Genomic DNA, 19,399 nt, shown 5'->3' with positions numbered 1-19,399 from the left:
TAATTGACGAAAATTGATCTCTTTTCTATTAATATTGTTATAGTTTTTTCTTCTTTATAGTTCTTATTATTATTATTATTATTATTATTATTATTATTATTATTATTATTAGTTGTCTCACCGTCGTTCAGTTTTTTTTTTCGTTGTCAAGTTTGTTGTCATTTGCGGCTGTTTAAGACATTTTCATTGATAATTGTTGGCATTATTGTGTAAAGTTTAATAATTTTAAAAAAAAATTTATTTAAAAAATTTAAAACTGAAAAAATTATATGTTTTGATAAAAAATTAAAAAAATTAAATTAAATTTTTTTTAAAATGTATTTTAAATAATTAAAAGACTTAGTTATTAAAAGGTTTTCTGTTGCTTATAGTTATTCTTTGATACATATAATTTAGATATATATTCATAATTTTATGGTATATTAAAATATAATTTTAAATGTTAGAAAAAATATGATAAAATGTGAAAAAAGTTAAATAACACAAGAATTTATTGTGATTCAATATACAATATATACTTCTGCTTTCATAGCTATATTAGAAAATATTTTTATTTCGGTGTGTATTTCAAATTTTAAAGAGGTTGTTTATCTAATAAAAATAGAGAATAATATTTTTCAGTACTCAACTAAACGATGTATTAAATCAAACTCCATAATTTTAATATGTTTTATTTTATTTTTTGAATAATTTTCTTTTAACTGTAATAAATCGTGAATAATTGTTTTAATTTTATAATTTAAACTAATTTGATATTTATTAGTTTCTCTAATCATAATTTTTTGTAGATATTAATTTCAGCTGATTGTAGTTATATTATATAAATAGTGAATAACTGTTTTAATTTTATAATTTAAACTAATTTGATATTTATTAATTTCTCTAATCATAATTTTTTTAGATATTAATTTCAGCTGATTGTAGTTATATTATATAAATCATGAATATTATTTTAATTTTATAATTTAAACTAATTTGATATTTATTAATTTCTCTAATCATAATATTTTTTTAGATATTAATTTCAGCTGATTGTAGTTATATTATATTCTATATTTTTAAAACTTAAAAACCAGTATATTTTTAAAGCTTAAAGAATGTGTGTGTTGATTTTATTTGATACATATTTTTCTGGTTCAATGAAGTTTCTTCTATTGAATTAAGTAATTGAATTGGTTAATGGATTTAACTCTTTAGTAAATAATGATACGATATATTGTTTAATTTTTGAATTTGTTAATTGATTTTTTTTTTTCAATCTTTTTTGTTTTGTAATCTGTATGTTTTTTATAAGTTTGATTCATTCTAAAAGTCCACAAATCAATTTGTAAGGAAAGAATATTAAAATTTGTCCTTTTATGGACAGACTTTGGGGTGTTTATCTTTGGTTTCAAGAGTTATATAAGATACGCACTACACAATGAAATATTAGACATTCAAAATATATAAAAAATAGAAACTTTTAAAGAAGAGACAAACAATCTTTTAAAACAAATGATATGCGATGACAAAAAATATTTTGGAAGAGCACATGTATTCTTTTTTTAAGTCTAATTTGGAACAACAATTGAATCCATGGCATAATAATTTTACAACATGTGATCAACTTCAAAACTATTTAGTTTAAAAAACAAGAAAATATAAACAAATAAAATTTTCACAAAATTATTGGAATATAATATATATATATATATATATATATATATATATATATAATAACAATAATTATTATTATTATTTAATTTCATAACTTAATTAATATCCATATAAAAGATATTACTCTATTTAACATAAAGTTTTGATGAAAAAAAAAATGTTTTGTATCTTTCTTGTTATCAAAACCAACAATTTAGAACTCCAACAAGACATCTCTAAGATGAACATATATTTGTAAAATATGCTAAAAATAACATTATATTAACATTTTGGTGGATATGATCTTCCCTGATTGGCCAATATACGTGAAGACACACCTGTTTAACCATGGAATAAGAACTCTTCCTTCATAAAAATCACTATAAGTAGATGTGATAAAGTTATAACAGCCTCTAAAAACTTATTTTTATAAAATTAGGATAAGAATGTACTTTTAGAGAATCAAATAATAATTATAAAATATCTTAAAATAAAAAATATATTTTGTAAATTAATATTCAGTAATATCTATCATATATATCAAGACACCCGTATCTAACAATTTAACGAGAAAAAACACAATAGGTCATGTTTGATGTCAAAACCATCAATGTAGATCCAAATCAAGATTTCTATATTAAAATGATTTATATAATCGTATATCACTTTTATAAAAATAAAAATAAATTATAGAACAAAAAATTATAAAAAGTTGTACATTATAGTCAGGGGATAAGTAACAAACATCCATTAGCATATATTATTGAGACACACATATCTAACAATTTAATAATAAAATAAATATAATATCACGCATACATGTTTATCGTCCAAATCACCGATTCAAACATGTCTAATAAATAAATAATCTGACTAATAAAATGTAATAATTTCTACAGATTTTGTATCAACAAAACTTTAAAACATCTTAAAATGTGCTATTCAAAATAATATAAATTAACATATATGAAAATACATTATTAGATTAATGAGATACAACTATTTTAAGATTAATAGAAAAAATATATATCATATGTCAACAAAACTATTTAAAATATATTTAGTTTATGTGCATGTGTGTACACATTTGCACGTAAACACCCATTCATATATATATATATATATATATATATATATATATATATATATATATATATATATATATGAATGAGTGCGTGTGTGCATGTCATAATAGTGTGTATATCATAATCTATGTTGCTATAACTATATTTGTAACATTTTTGGAGTAGAGTACTTTAATCTAACTAAAATTCATAAAACTAAACCATCCTTTTGTATCACTTTTGGAATTTCTTACTTGGTAATCAATCACATACTCTCTCTCGTTTCAAGGAGAGGAAATTAGTCTTGCTATTTCATTCACTTTGTTATGAGATATGACATAGTGCCACAAATTTTGCTTGATCCATGATTTTCTATTGAGCAAACTTTTGGTTCTATTCTCCAATCCTTGAATTTCAAATCCAAATCTTCTACTCCAGATTCAATATGAGTTGAATTTTTCTCAACTATGATAAGAAACACAACCAGTTAGAAGGCATGTTGCGTGCATTCTCATGGACAATAAAAATCTTTTACTTGAGACAATGGCACATTTCATTGACTTGAGTTCTTATAGGCCTTTTGGAACATATATTTTCTTCAATGGAAATGGACAGTTGATTGTGGTGAAAAACCCTGATGTCGTTAACTATTATTCCACATTGCTCAGCAAAGTGATTTGGCATAACTTCCAAAAGTTGCCAAAGTTAGCACATTGCAACAATTGTCCTATGAGGTTGAGTTGGAAGATAGCTTAGGAATGCAAAATATAACCAGTAAGAAGTTAAGCAACTTCCCTTGTCTATTGATGGTTCTAATAATGATGTCATAATAATAAGCACAACTACTTATTTAGAATATATTTAGTTTGAAGATAGCTTGGGAATGTGAAATATAATCAAGAAGAAGTTAAGCAACTTCCCTTGTCTACCGATGACTCTAATAGTGATGTCGCAATAATCAACACAACTACTTATTTAGAACATATTTGGTTTGAAGATAGCTTCGGAATGTGAAATATAACCAAGAAGAAGTTAAGCAACTTCCTTTGTCTACTAATGGTTCTAATAGTGATGTTGCAATAATCAATGCAACTACTTATTTAGAATATATTTGGTTTGTATGTGCATTTGTGTGTGTATGTATATGTGTGTGTATATATGTATATGTATGTATGTATGCACGTACGCGTCCGTGCGTTCACAAACACACCACACACACATATGTGTATGTGTGTGGATGTGGGTGGTTAGGTGTGTGTGGGTGGGTGGGTGTCTGGTGTGGGTGGGGAGGGGGGTTGTGGGTGTGGGTGTGAGTGTGTGTGAAATATACATATATGCATATGCACACACACACACACACATGTGTGTGTGGGTGGGTGAAACATACATATGCATGCACACACACATGTGTGTGTGTGTGTGGATATGTGTGAAACATACATATACATATACACACGTGTGTGTGTGTGTATGCGAGGTTAAAAGGCATGCAGTACTGAGTTATTGAATGTTTAGGAGTAACTAACATCCATATTCACAGGTGTAGACGTAATGTATCTTAACTCTTTATGATTTTTTTTTATTCAATATGTTACTTTTTCATACTTTTTTGTTCTATTATCGATCTTACACTAACATAAAATAGGCTTTTTACATTTGTTATTTTTGGCTTTTTACGTCTATGGTAAGTCAGACGTAATATCAAGAGACGTAAATTTACGTTTGTTTCATTTATAACATACGTAAATTTACGTCTATTACAAAAGTAACAGACATAATTTTTTTTCAGATATGCACCAAATCTCTTCGTCTTCTCTTTTGCATTCGTCTTTCTCTCCTCCTCCATGATCTCCTTTTTTTTCTTTTCTTCTTCTTCTTCTTCTTCTCGGTTCTCTCCTTCTTCTTCTTCACATGTTGCACACCACACTGCAGATGATGGTTGAAGCAGACACTACTCTTGCAAGAAGTCATGTTGTCGCGTGTCAACTGCACTAGGAGCAAACACCCTCTACGACGTCGCCAACCACCATTCTCCATTGTTGCACTTTGACCAAACCGTTGCCGCTGCACTTCGACCAAACCGTCGTCGCTGCGTTTAAGGGTTTCAACGTAAATGGAGGTGCACCAAAACATAATCAAAGGAGAAACAAATCTCTAAACAATCAATCACACGATTGTCCACAAGTGCAGTCGCGAAAAGGAGAAAATTGTTTTCTTGTGCAGTCACAAAACTCAAAAAATTGTTTTATCTCACAGTTGCGGCTCCGTGGAGAAAAAAGTTAAGGATTTAAGTTTTAACGTTTACGTTTGACGCGCTATTGTCAGACGTAAGATAAATCATACGTAAATTTACGTCTAGTTGGGACAAATCAAACGTAAATTTACATTTGATGGGACAGATCAGACGTAAATTTACGTCTGACTATAAGGCGTCATATGTAAATTTACGTGCGACGCCTGTAATCAGACGTAAAAAAAGATATTTACGTCTAACCCTAGGGCGTCAGACGTAAGCAATTGATAACTTATTTACAAGTTTGTCACCGATCATTTTTTATGTCTGATTCTAGTGGGTTAGACGTAAAATCGTAAACATAAAATGTATATTTTGTGTTAGTGTTAACTACATGATAATTATTGATTGTATATTTGTGTGTATCTAATCATTGGATACGATATTAGAACCTAAACTAGAATAGACAACTAATTGATTGTGCATCTAGACATAAAGTACATCATTGGTCATTCTTAACATCCAAACTTAAGGCTTAATGTGAACTTTTAATAAGAAAAGGTCTAAGAGATTATGATTTTTATTAAAGTTTAGACTTTTCGTTGAGATATTATGACTTGTTACATAGGTGTGTGAATGCTAGAGATAGAAATTAAAAATATATTGTTAGTGTTTTCATATTAATTTGATGCATGAACTCCAACCCCAGTGAAGTGTTTAGCACATAAGAACTTTCACCAATTTAATTGCTTTTTAGATTTTAAAATTTTGGTAAACCTTCAATACTATGCATTAGCATACAAAAGTTGTTTTCACCTTAATTAATAAATAAACATAATTTTTTTGAACAACGTAAATTTATGTGAGAAATGATATCTCAACTTATCCATCATATTATTTTTGCGATTTGATACACTTGTCAAAATTGTAACATTTAATAAAAGTAGAAAATATTTCATTAAAATAAAAAAACCACTCAATAATTAATTTAGTCTCCAATCTAGTTTTGTATTTGCTTGTGTACGTGTTTAACCTCAGCCACCCATTTGGAGACCCTATTACGTGTAAGGATTTGAATCCCATTAGGCAATATATTCCTATTGCATGATAGAAAGACAATCTATATCGATTAGAGCCTGTTCAACACCTATCATTAAAAATAAATAAAGTATAGGATTGTGAAATCCGAAATTTGGACCCAAATTGCATGGGATGATTATTAAGATATTGGGGCAACCATATTTTTGTGTGAAAAATACTCATAAGTGGATGTAGTGTTAGAGTTTGTTTGTGATACAATAGGTGACTCATATATATGCATAGATACTTTGAGCGTCATGAGCATTATTGGAGGAATTGACATTATGTGATTTGTGTAACATTTAATCATGAACTTCATAAATTTCATGAGGATAATTAATACTATGAATATTAGTAACACATAACGAAAGAATAGATGAATTGATAATGAATCTCTTAAATTTGTCATTTAATCACGAATTTAATTTGTTATTAGATAAAGATAATTTAAATAACCAATTTTGTGTAATAAATAATTAAAGTGTGAAAGATAAAGAAAAAGAATATAAAAAAAAAGTAAAACTGTTGATTGATTACTTTAAATATCATAAAACGAATTAAATTAGAACTAAAATATAGCTTCTTATTCTACACGTTGTACTCATTAATACAACTAAAGAAGGGTACCTAAAAAACTATTCGAAGTGAAAAAACAAACTAAAAATATTCTATTTTATAACTGAGTGAATTATAATGGCATAAAAATGTAATATTTTTCCTATTTAGTTATCGACTTTACTCATATGAAACTGGAACAGGCCATGTGCCATGCAGGGCGAATAACTTAATTTTAACGCAAATGAAAAATGAAAAATATTTATAAAACAGTGACATGTGTCAACATAGTAGGCATGGACCCATTCTTATTATTGATTATTGATGAGGAAAAGACCCAATGAGTTGTTTCTATTTTCTTGGCCTCTTTTTGTGCACGTAACATCATGATTTACGAAACTTTTTCTTGTAAGATTATGTGGACATGCAATTCCACACACACTGATTTTATGCCATCTTTTCTAGAAAGAAAAGAAATAAGAAGAAAGTACTAAAAAGAATAAATAAAACCAAAACGAGAGAAAAATATCTTTCGTTAATAAATTTATTTATCATAATTCATTACTTTTAATATTTTTATTTTTATTTTTAACCAAAAAGTATTTTTTCTCTCTTGTTGCTATGTTTTTATGTTTTCATATAGATAACTTCATCTAAACCAAGTTATTCAAGAATAATGATTGACATGATTATACAGGTGCATGTAGATACTGATTTGAAGTATCTGCATGTACCTTTCCCTTTAATTATATTTTGGATTCAAGTATAGTGTATAGCTGTATCTTATCTTTAACTCGTTATACTTTTTTTTGTTTATGTCTCATAATTGGTTAGTTTCCGTTCCCGAAGAACTTTCCTTAGTTGGATTTTTTATTTATTAATTACTCTTTTTATTCTTGTTTTTGTCCAAAATTATTAAGTTAGCCCTTTAGTTTATTTTAACTTCAATTTTGATTTTGATTTTAAAAAAAAATATGTAATTTGATTGTTGTTGTTAAATTTTTGAAATGGATCAATGATTTTTCATCAAAATTGATATTAAGATTATGCTAATTTTACCAACAAAGTAAATCATCCTTAATAACAATTTAAATTTTCATAAAAAATCATTCGTCCGTCTTAAAAAATTTAACAAAAATATTAGATTACATCAAATTTTCAAAAATGGAAACCATTGTTACTAAAAAAACAGAAAGATAAACTTTGACACTTTTAACAAAAATAATGATCAAAAATTAATTAAACCTAATTTTTAAGGTTTTAAAAGTTGAATTATTGTCCATTTGGAACTGTTAAAACTCATTATTTATCTTTGGTGGAGGAAGTGAAAAGTCTTTACCAAAATAGATTTTATAATAAAGGTAAGGTATATTTTTTATTTTTAAATTATTACAATAAAAATTATATTTCATTTTTAAACTAAATCAAAAAATACCCCATTCTTATTTTAGGAAAATCATGTGAACATTTTTTTAATAAACAATATGTAAGATTATGTTATAATATATATTGTTTATTATATGAAAAGCCTTTCTATAATGTTTGTTAAAGATTAAGTTTTACATAATTTTCAAAAATATTTAAATAAGAGATGAAATATATATTTTTATAATAATTTAAGACAGAAAAATATTTGATCTTTATAATAATTTATATATATATATATATATATATATATAAATATGATTAAATATTTGAATTACTCTTGATAGTGAAATGTTATTATATACCAAAATTAAATTAGTTAAATAAATATACTTGTAGGAATTTTTGATAAATTGTTTTATATTTTATTGTGAACTAGGGAATCATAGTTTGTTTTTGTTTTCATTGGCATCGTGGGTTCATACACAGGCTCTTAGGTCCCCTACAAAGCCAAACTCTCTTTCAAACACTTAAATTTCATAAATCTAAATAAAAAAACATAAATTCACAAAATCAAATTATAAATAATTTTCTTACTAATAATTTTATTTTTATTACTTAATTTAAAAAAAAAAATCTAAATTTAACAATGTATAGTTATGCAATTCAAACACATTTATTACATATTTACATCTATTAAAAGTGCTATTTAATTGTCAGCGATTTTATGTGTAAATAAATATATATACATAAATACGAATGTCTTTTTCCATCTCAATGACTAGAGTTGTTGTACATTGACTCTAGAACCCAACATTTGTTAGAACCACTACCAACCAAGTCTTTTTGATAACAACAATGATTGGAGAACCCCCAATAATTTTTTCCTCCAATTCTTTTTTAGATTTAATATCTTTATATCATTTTGTTCAACGTTTTAAATTGTTATTTTAGAATCTTTTTTCGAAAAAAAAATACAAATTGAAATATAAGAAATATACTTTGATATTTCATATATAACCCTCTTTTTAAAGAATATATATATATATATATATATATATATATATAAATAAAGAGTGAGAGACTAAAATCATGGAGTAAACTCCTAAACTAAAGTCACATATAAGAAATCAATGGGATAAAATTACGATTTAGGCTATTATATATTTTCTTAAAATATATAAAAGACGATACTTAAGAATGTTCAACTTATGTAAAATATCACGTTCATATAAACAATATGTGAAGACTTATGTCCAACTCCACACCTTGATTGTTTCTTTAAAAAGGTAGTCTTCATTTATTTATTTTTTCTTTTGAATAAAAAAATTGTTGAATAGTTGAATTTTTAATTTCATATTTTATAAAAAGTTATTAAAAAACAAATGTAAAAAGTAGGTAACCTTTATTTGTGCATTTACTCTTTATTTTTACTTTTTGATTAAAAAAATGTTATCTTATTTTTATTTTTGTTTATTTCGAAATATTTGTACAGAAAGTATAAAAAAAGGTGATTTTCTGTATTTCCTATGTAAGTATCGAAAAACAAGAAACATCTGAAAAATAGTGTGACATTTTGTGATAAATTTATAAACAGAAATCCATCAGTAAATTTTTAGAGACACCAACTGCGAATACGAAAATCCAAATTAAATATACATCTACCGACAATATCCACTACAATTAAAAAGCGTAATTTTTTTTTCAAATAGAATAAAGCACTGGTTAAATAATTAAAAAAATCTTTTTTATGTTCATAAAAAATGCATTTGTGCATCTTTCTTTCATAATTTCCAAAAAATCAATTTTTTTTTTTAATTTCTTGACCAGTGCATCTAGCAAGAACTTATTTTCTAAAGTAAATGAAACCTAAGTTTGAACTAATTGAAGTGCCTTCCTATGGAAAGAAAGGCATGAGAGAGATGGCGAATGTGGTAGGTTAATTAAGAAGAAAATCGCTCCATGTTTCACCTTCTTCAAGAAACTCAGAAGCAATGGAACCAAGTTCTTCATTCCAAAGTTCAAAGGATCCATCTTTTGCACGTGGGAAGCACGTGCTGTCGTTAACTGCAATGTTATCTTCCTTCTCATCTAACAGAGTTTCCCACCAATTCTCAGAGCCTGCTGAAACAGCTTCACTAACTCCAACTTTCGAACAACTCATGAATTGCCTTTGCACCAAGGGTGATGCTTTTGGCAAAGCTCGAGGCACAGGCTTTATCACTTGGTGGTGGGGTTTCCAACTTCTTTCGGATTCTTTCACGTTGTTCTTGTTGTTGTTCTCCTCATCTTTGCTGTGAGATTGTACTTTGCGGCGCATGTTGGTGTTCCAGTAATTCTTCACATCGTTCGAAGTTCTTCCCGGAAGTCTTCCTGCGATCAGAGACCACCTGCATCCAACAAAGTTGTCGTTTCATGATTGCTATTCTGTTGACCTTTGTATAATGTCGAATATGTGTACGAAAATTAAACATATTCTATAAATAATACTCATAATATAAAAGTATTTGTTTGTTTCATGTCTTTGAATAAATCTTATACACCAAATATAATATATAGAAACCTGTTCCCCAGAAGCTTATGCAATCTGATGATCAAATCGACCTCATCTTCACTAAAATCACCTCGCTTGATATTTGGTTTCAAATAGTTCAACCATCTCAGCCTACAACTCTTCCTGCATCTGTTCAACCCTACGTGTACAAAACATAACATCATATGACTCATAAAAATGTTTATGAGAATGTTGTGTAAAAGAAATGAAGAAGAGGAAAATGATAACATAAAGAAAGAGATGAAAGAAACCTGCTCTTTGAGGAACAAGGTGCCATTTTCCTTCCCCATAGAGTTGCATGCATTCTCTGAGAAGCTCATCTTCAGTTTGACTCCATGCTCCTTTCCTCAAACCTGATAATCTTCCTTCCATGATCACACAAGTGCTTGCACACATATATTAAAAATAAAGCTATTCTCGTAATGCATAACCCTGTAAAACTAAATAAGGTGTGTAGATGTATATGCATGAGGATATACTAATTATATGACAATATTTATATGCTGAAGATGGATACGTGCTTACCGTCAAAACCACCAATTCTCATTAACCATACTTCACATTTAATGGTACACATAAATTTATTTTGTCAATAATATATGTTACTGAATTTGGAATTCAGCAGGCTGTGTTAGTGTAACTATTCCTGTTTTTTTCTTTTTAAATAAAAATAGCATATAACATTTCTATTTATTTGATTTAATTAAATTATTTAATTGTACTTCAAAATAATAATATTTTATAAAAGTAAAATAAAGTTGGGTTTGTTTATAAACTCAATATGGCAATAAACAAGCTTAGAATTTATGCAATTTTTTTCAAATTACACTTATTTAATTTTTTTACTTTTAAGAGAAACTTTAATTATAAGATATGATATGTGAGGAGCCTAAGAATAGGTCTTAGCTAGACAAGTGAAGATAGGAATATCTATCTCATATATATAGATGCTTTAAGTGTGTTTTAGTAAACACTCACAACAAACATTCTAACATGAGTTTTCGACAGTTATAATCTTATTAGCTATTATATATTGATATATTATATATGTTATCTGATTAAACTATATCCTAAATTGTGTCAATTAGGATTTTAGAATTTAAAATGTTTTAATTGATGAATTAGAATTAATGATTCGTGATTAAGGTATAATAAGACTTTATGTTTACAGTGTTATAGACCGATAAAAGGGTATTTTGATCAATTACTAAAATAATATGCAAATTGATTTATTAATATATTTGAAATATATTGAAGTTGGATTTGGAATTTTAAATTTATTATTGAGATATACATGATAATAATATTAAATTGAAAATAAAGATAAAAAAATTATAATAATAGTTGTTATGTGTGCTACAAAAGTGTGGAGAGAGATTTATTAATGTAAAATTTACATTAAAGGTTCACCTATATTGGAGGAATACCGGAGAGAACAATAAGAAATATTATTTATGTATAAGAAGATCAAAAAAGTATATAAAAAAAATGAGACAACACCCACATAAAAGAGGTCATGGTTATTATTTATGTCTAAGGTTGTGGTTATTGATATGTATAAACCTTGTGTATACTGTATAAAAAAAGGTATGTGAGTTATTGTATTTTGTGTGTGTAATGAGAAGTCTAAGCAATGAACAGTATAAAATCTAAGTTATGCTTACTCATTTTATATATACACTAAGAAATACATTTATCTTTAGATGCTTCATTTCATTTGTATTTATTGAGGTGGATAAGTGAATTTATACAAAAGGGTCTTCATTGTACCTTGGCCCGAGGGATTTTATAGTAGGGAATCTTTCATTTTTTTTTTATCAGCAGTAGGGAATCTTTCATGATTGAGTGAGATGAAATATAGGTGTGGCTATGTTATGGTACCTAGATCAAATATTAGATTTCATTCTAATTGAGAGTGAATGTTTTTTTATATGATTTGGTCCTTGTACTCTTATGTTATTTCGTTGATAAGAAAAAAAAAACACTTATGTTATTTCATTTGTGAGCACTTTATGTCATACCACCACATTCATTTAGAGAGAAACGTATAAGCGCATTTGGGTCAATTGTGTGAATTTGGGATTATGAATATGTTGGTGTGTGTGATGTTGTGAGTGTTTAATTCTACCCTAATCTTATAAAATATTTTCATACGTATCTCCAATAAAAACTTTTTACATCATTTATTTTGAATATTCTACGTCAATCAATGAATGAATGAATGTAGAAATGAGTAATATTTCAACACCGGTTAATAACTAATATAAAAAATGGGTTTCTACATCAATTGCATAGTTTAATCAATATAAAACATGTCATTTTATATATTTTATATATGGGGTTATAGTTGTAATCGATCTTATATTCTCTACCTTGATTGTAACATACAAATAATAGAAATTGTGTAAAATCGGGATGCAAATGTTTTTTCAAAAGAATATTAAAAATTTTCTACTAGTCAAAGATACACATAAGAAAACTTAGTATTTAAGTTTGTCAAAATTATAACAACAATCAAACTCTTCATATCTACAAGAAAAATACAATCTCAAAACTTAAAACACAAGATTAAAGTAGATTTTAAAGAAATATGAGTATGTAAGGGAGGAGTTGTGTGTGCAATGGAGGAAGAGGAATGGTAGGTAGAGGGGTGATAGTGCTTGATGGAAAATGCAACATTTGATAGTGTTTGGGAGTAAGATGTTGACATTCAATGACAAAAGTGAGAAGAGAGAAGTTTATAAAGATGTAATAAATGAGAAAAGTTTGGACGTAAGTAAGAAATGAGGGAGAGACGCTAGTTGCTGCTCTACTGTAACAAATTCTACATCACTTATATTTGTAATTTCGGTAGAAAGTAAATTATCATCCTATGTATTTTAACACCGGTTTCACCAATATTAAAAGCGGTGGAATTTAAGTCTAACTCAATCTTACAAAATCGACTTGTAAGATGAGAATATCACTTTTATTTATTTATTTATATATATATATATATATATATATATTATAAAATTGTCTTATGTCTAATCGATGTAATACTTTCAACAAATAAAAAAAAATTATTAGGAAGGCATAAAACCATAAAATATGAGTTGAGATTTAGATTCAAAATTAAATTTTTAAACACATCAATGTTATATTGGCAATACAAATTCATGATAAAAAATGTGGTTTGGTGAAAAAAAAAAAAAATTTAAATGGCAAAGCTTATTAAATTTGATTTATTTGACTGATTAAGTGATATATATAAGTGATATATATATATATATATATATATATATATATATATATATATATATATATAAATGATTATTCACTTTTTTATCGGTTATTTTAAATTTTATTATTAAAAATTTTGTGCATCATTTAGTGTTTAAAAGTACTTTTTTTACTGTAACTTTTATTTAAAGTAGTGATATATGTAAATTATTTTATTATGCTATTTTTTGTATATTATCATTTATTAAAGAAGACTGTTTTAAAATTGAAAGGTGTAGAGGAATTTAAAAGAAACAACCAATCTTCAAAATTTGAGTAAACTTATTATATGATTAATTTGAGCAACTTTCATAGACCATAAGATGTAGTGGACAGTATATTACGAGATGGAAAGAGGCGTGGCTAAAGAAGATCCAGATTCCAAAACCATATACGAACAAGACATTATAGCATAGACAGTGACGAATCTTCAGAAAAAAATTATTGATGCAGTTAAATATATTTTTAATTTTTGAATTTTGACATAAAATAAAAGTGTATTATCCAAAATTTTGATATATTTTAATTTTTAAACTTTCAAAAAATAATGGATATATTTCTTTTAATTTAATTACGTTAATTTTTTTATATGTCAAATGCGTTTTTGTAGTATATATTAAAACAAAAACGTGTCAAATCATGTAAACAACTCAAATGTTAACATGAAACGCATCTACACTATAAAAAAAATTTAACATAATTAAATTAAAAAAACTAAAAGAAAAAAATTTTAATTTCACGTCAACATTCAAAAATTAAAAATGTATTTAACACAAGAAATATACAAAAATTTTTAAAATATCAAATACATTAATATATATATATATATATATATATATATATATATATATATATATATATATATATATATATTACCTATATAAAAAAAAAAAATTGGGAGAAGGGAGGGGGCCATCGCCCCCTGTACCTACACTAAGGTCTGGTCATCGGTGTAAAACTTTGGTCCATATAAACATTACACATATACATGTATAAAGGAAATGAACACTTGGGAAGTAGAAAAGCACATTTAAGAAAATGAAAACGTTGGACGACAAAATGTTAAGTTAAAATAGAAAAAAGATGTTATTAAAAGATACACTTATCTATTTAAATTAAATTCCCATCTCTTCTTTACAGAGGTATACATATATAATTTATAATAGATGCTTTCTTATATAAACTTACATTAATTGTGAAATGCGATTGACCTGATATTTATATGGTGAGAAGTCTTAATTGATGTTGATGTCTGATTATTATTATTATTGTTACGGTGAGAAATACTTTTAAGACTATGTTTCACAGTTCATACAAAAGACAGATTTCTTTTAATTTAACGACACATATAAGTCAAAGGACATACATAAGTCAAATGATAGCTCATCGAAACTAGTCTTCACTAGACATAACGTGCATGAAACCCCACTAAGAATATTACTCTGTCAATTACGTAGAAAACATGAGACCCTCAGTAAAAAAAATTAAGGTAAATATGACGATTTTAACATGACAGTTCTAAAAAATTGTCATAATTTATTTTATAATATGACAGTTTCATGATTATCATATTTTGTATGTAAATTATGATATTTACCATTGTCATTATCCTATATTATACTATTTTTTTTCTCATTGCAGGTATCTTTTGCCTGCACTCATCTTTCCCTCTCATTTTTTTTGAAATCTCTTATTTATTCTATTTTTTACTAAACAAAGATCGGTGAATCTCTAAAAAAAACAAAATCCTTGATGTTTAACCTAAAGTCAATTTAATCCTTGTGCTCATTTTTTCAACTCAGTGGACCTTGTCTCTTGTCGTCAGCCAACGACAAATCTTCATGAAGCTTACTAGAACTATTGCAATTGTTGGAGCAGTACTCGTTGGAGTCGGGTTGAGTTGAGAAAAATTAAGTTAGAGATGTTAAAATGAGTTTCAATTTGTTAGTCAATCTAACTCACCATGGGTTCGAGTCGGGTTGAGTTGAGAAAAATTAAGTTTTTTTAGAAATGGATTAAACTCAACTTGGCTTCCTTAACATACAGATTAAACGGTTTCGAGCCGGATTGAGGGTGAGTTGACCTACTTAATTCACCAACATTTTTTTACAATTTTTTTTAATAATTAATTACTACTCCTAATTATATAGGTTCACAATTTCATATTTTTAAATGTTAAAATGTTGCTCAATAATATTTGAATAGTTTAAATGTTTAATTAATTTGATTGTCAAGTTATATACATTAATACTTTAATATTTAACTATAATCTTTATAGTAAATTGTTCAATCAAACTGTCTTATAAACAAATTTTTCTAAATTAGCATTACAAATATGTGTAGTTATTTTTATTTATATTTTTTTGAATAGCATGACAGAAAATATGTAATATTAGCCATGTTTTCTTGGACTATATGAACATTTTTTTGGAAATAATTCATTATATATTGGTAGTGAGCATGATGAAGATATTGGTTCTTGATTTTCCTGTAATTGTCATCTCATGGATTGCTTAAAAAATTATTTAAATATATGAATACTTAAAAATAAATACATAAATATTTTTTTGATGTGGGTTGGTGAGCCAACCCACTTAACCCACCAACCTGTGGTGGGTTGAGCCGGATTACAAAATTTCTGGTTCACCATAAAGTGAGCCGGGTTAGGTTTACTCATTTTCAACCCAACTCGTGGCGAGCCAAACCGTATGAGTCGGATTGACCCACTTTAACATGTCTCATTCTTTTTCCATTTCTTCAAATTCAATAATGCATATGTGCTTACAACAAATATATTTCGCTACAAATTTTTTTTTTTAATAATTAATAATTATTAGTATTCAAATTTAAATATGAGTTTAAGTCTATCATTAAATAAAAATAAAATATTTGAATACAATCAAAACTTATAATTCATAATCTTAAAATTTGGAATCGAAGATAATATCTATCTATTATATGTGTGAGTTTGAATTATGTGTTATGTTTTTAGTAATATTTTATAAAAGACTCATCAATTAATGATGAAGACTATGAAAGACAAAAAAATCAGTTCACATGATCATGTTTTGAATTATTTTTAGTTGATTTTCAAAAATAATTAAATTTGTTAATATTAGAATAGTACATGTTATGAATTTTACATTTTTCTAGTTATCAATATTTCTATTTATTTTCTTATAGTTTGTTGTCTCTGGTTGTGCAAGAAGGAAGTTGATTATCACTAATAAATTATGAAAAAGAAAAGACAAAAATGTAATCTAAAGAGATTTTCTTTAGAGTCTCGTTGTGTTGTATATTTGGCCCACCTATGGAGATATGGAGCATTAGGGTGTAAATTTTCTTCTCTTCGAGGACATATACATACAAGTTTTCTTTTGTCCTTCGTTTATAATTTGTTTTCATTTTTCCATGTATAAGTTGACTTCATTTAATGAAGTTAGGTGGATTTCTTTGTAATTTATGAATGTGTTTAACGTGTTTTCGAACATAAACCTTATAATCCTTTAAGTTCATATAGTATTACCATCATAGTATTGATATAACTTTTGTGTTTTCTTTATTTTTATGTTTGCTTTTTGTGAAAAATATTTAATAAATGCTTAAATGGAAGTAACATATCTATTCTTTACCCAATGAGAACAAAAACAAGACACAAATCTCATATCTCTCATGTGATTTACTCTCAATCACATCTTTCTAAGTTATGTCATCTCCTATATTATTCTACGTTACTCACCTAAACAATTTATTTTGTCATTATATATTAATAAATGAATTTTAAGTCTAACTCAATCTTATAAAATTAATTTATAAAGAGAAGTTTGGACTCACTTATACACTATAAATCATAATAGAGCACTAACCTTGATCCATGAGAGATCTTGTGAATATGCGTTCTTCAAATTTATAATCTTGTGTGTTCTTCAACCACCGTTTCCCAATCTATCTCTTTGCCTTTCTTTCTCTTCTCACACGTACTTGATGGGTTACAGTGAAAAGAACCTTATGGCCAGAGACAGAACCCCAATTCCTTTTATAAACCAACGTCCATCAAGTTGGTTTTTATTTTATCTTTATCTTTATTTTATTTTATTATCACTTCCCATAATAATAACCAATAAGTCTTTATATTTTATTAAATCACAATTGGCCCCATCATAATATTTCAAATGAGTCACTTGTCAGGTTTTTACAGAGGGGGTTTCACTGGGAAGAACAACACCAATGAGATCTGAGCTTAACCACATAAGACACTGACACCACTCTCAACCCAAAACCTTAAGGCAATGGGTTTATGGGCCTTGATCCTTATATGGTGCTCTACTTTCTCAATTCAATTCTGGTCAATGTGGGACTTAGACTCACACTTGTATTCCTAACAATCTCCCCCTCAAGGGTGAGTCCCTTCAATCACATTGGTACACCCCCCTCCAGCGGAAGCTGCCCAACCACGAGTACTCCTTTTCTGCCCTTTTTCTGTACCGCCGTTATTCTTAACGGGACACGCTTTACCTGAAACCCTTATCTGGGACCCTTGCCAGGAAGACTTTCGATACTAGGACCATACTGGCACTGCACTCGTTTGAGCCGGTATTAACCATCGGCTCTGATACCACTTGTCAGGTTTTTACAGAGGGGGTTTCACTGGGGAGAACAACACCAATGAGATCTGAGCTTAACCACATAAGACACTGACACCACTCTCAACCCAAAACCTTAAGGCAATGGGTTTATGGGCCTTGATCCTTATATGGTGCTCTACTTTCTCAATTCAATTCTGGTCAATGTGGGACTTAGACTCACACTTGTATTCCTAACAACTAATAGAATTAATTCGTCAATTAATTCTAACATTCTCCCACTTGACTCATATGATGTCATAACATTATGTGATTTAATACATAAACATAATGCGCAATAAAAGACCTTGCATAAATTGGTTCCATCATTATTCATAATTAAAGATACAGACATAATAAGAGTCATGGCGGTCACACATCATTTGATCGACATGATCCCTTCCATGTACTACTATATCATCCCTTTCTCCTTAATATGACCTTAAAAACGAGAAGTCCATAATGGGTTCAAACATAATGTCATTTTACAAAACAATAACATAACATAATTTGTTTTCTTCATCATAATTTGCATGCATAAACATAAAGAAGAAAACACAGATTTCAGAAATTTATACATTAGGGAGCTCAAAGTGTCACATAAACATTCAAAAAACATTAACATTCAACATTTAACATTCACTAGTAGACATAATGCCCATATTCTTTACATGACCAGCATACAATTTGGGCGGTAACCCTTTTGTTAAAGGGTCAGCAATCATAAGATCTGTGCTAATATGTTCTATTGACACTTTACGTTTCTGAACTTCTTCTTTAACGGCAAAGTATTTCAATTCCATATGTTTAGCACCTTTAGAATACTTGTCGTTTTTAGAAAAGAAGACTGCTGCGGAATTATCACAATAAATTTTCAGCGGCTTGGAAATACTGTCGACTACTCCAAGTCCTGAAATAAAGTTCCGCAACTAATTGGCCTGAACTGTGGCCTCAAAGCATGCCACAAATTCAGCTTCCATGGTGGATGCAGCAATGACAGACTGCTTCGCACTTTTCCATGAAATCGCTC

General features: G+C 27.5%; 1 protein-coding gene and 1 pseudogene across 1 annotated transcript; one reads left to right on the top strand and one right to left on the bottom strand.

Moving 5' to 3' along the window:
- Positions 1-2,802: 2,802 nt before the first annotated feature.
- LOC114186163 (protein EDS1B-like) lies at positions 2,803-4,261 on the top strand (annotated as a pseudogene).
- A 5,361-nt stretch (positions 4,262-9,622) lies between these two features.
- On the bottom strand, positions 9,623-10,930 carry LOC114186063 (transcription factor MYB123-like). Its single transcript, XM_028074066.2, has 3 exons — positions 10,738-10,930; positions 10,496-10,625; positions 9,623-10,322 (listed from the first exon to the last, which is right to left on the bottom strand). Exons 1-3 carry the CDS (start codon positions 10,880-10,882, stop codon positions 9,872-9,874), a joined length of 726 nt encoding a protein of 241 aa, XP_027929867.1. The 5' UTR covers positions 10,883-10,930; the 3' UTR covers positions 9,623-9,871.
- Between the last annotated feature and the right edge of the window lie 8,469 nt (positions 10,931-19,399).

This window comes from Vigna unguiculata, chromosome 5 (genome assembly GCF_037176805.1).
Source record: "Vigna unguiculata cultivar grain cowpea cultivar isolate G323 ecotype 2 chromosome 5, ASM3717680v1, whole genome shotgun sequence".
Taxonomy (NCBI): domain Eukaryota; kingdom Viridiplantae; phylum Streptophyta; class Magnoliopsida; order Fabales; family Fabaceae; genus Vigna; species Vigna unguiculata.
This window is presented reverse-complemented; position numbering and strand designations above follow the sequence as displayed.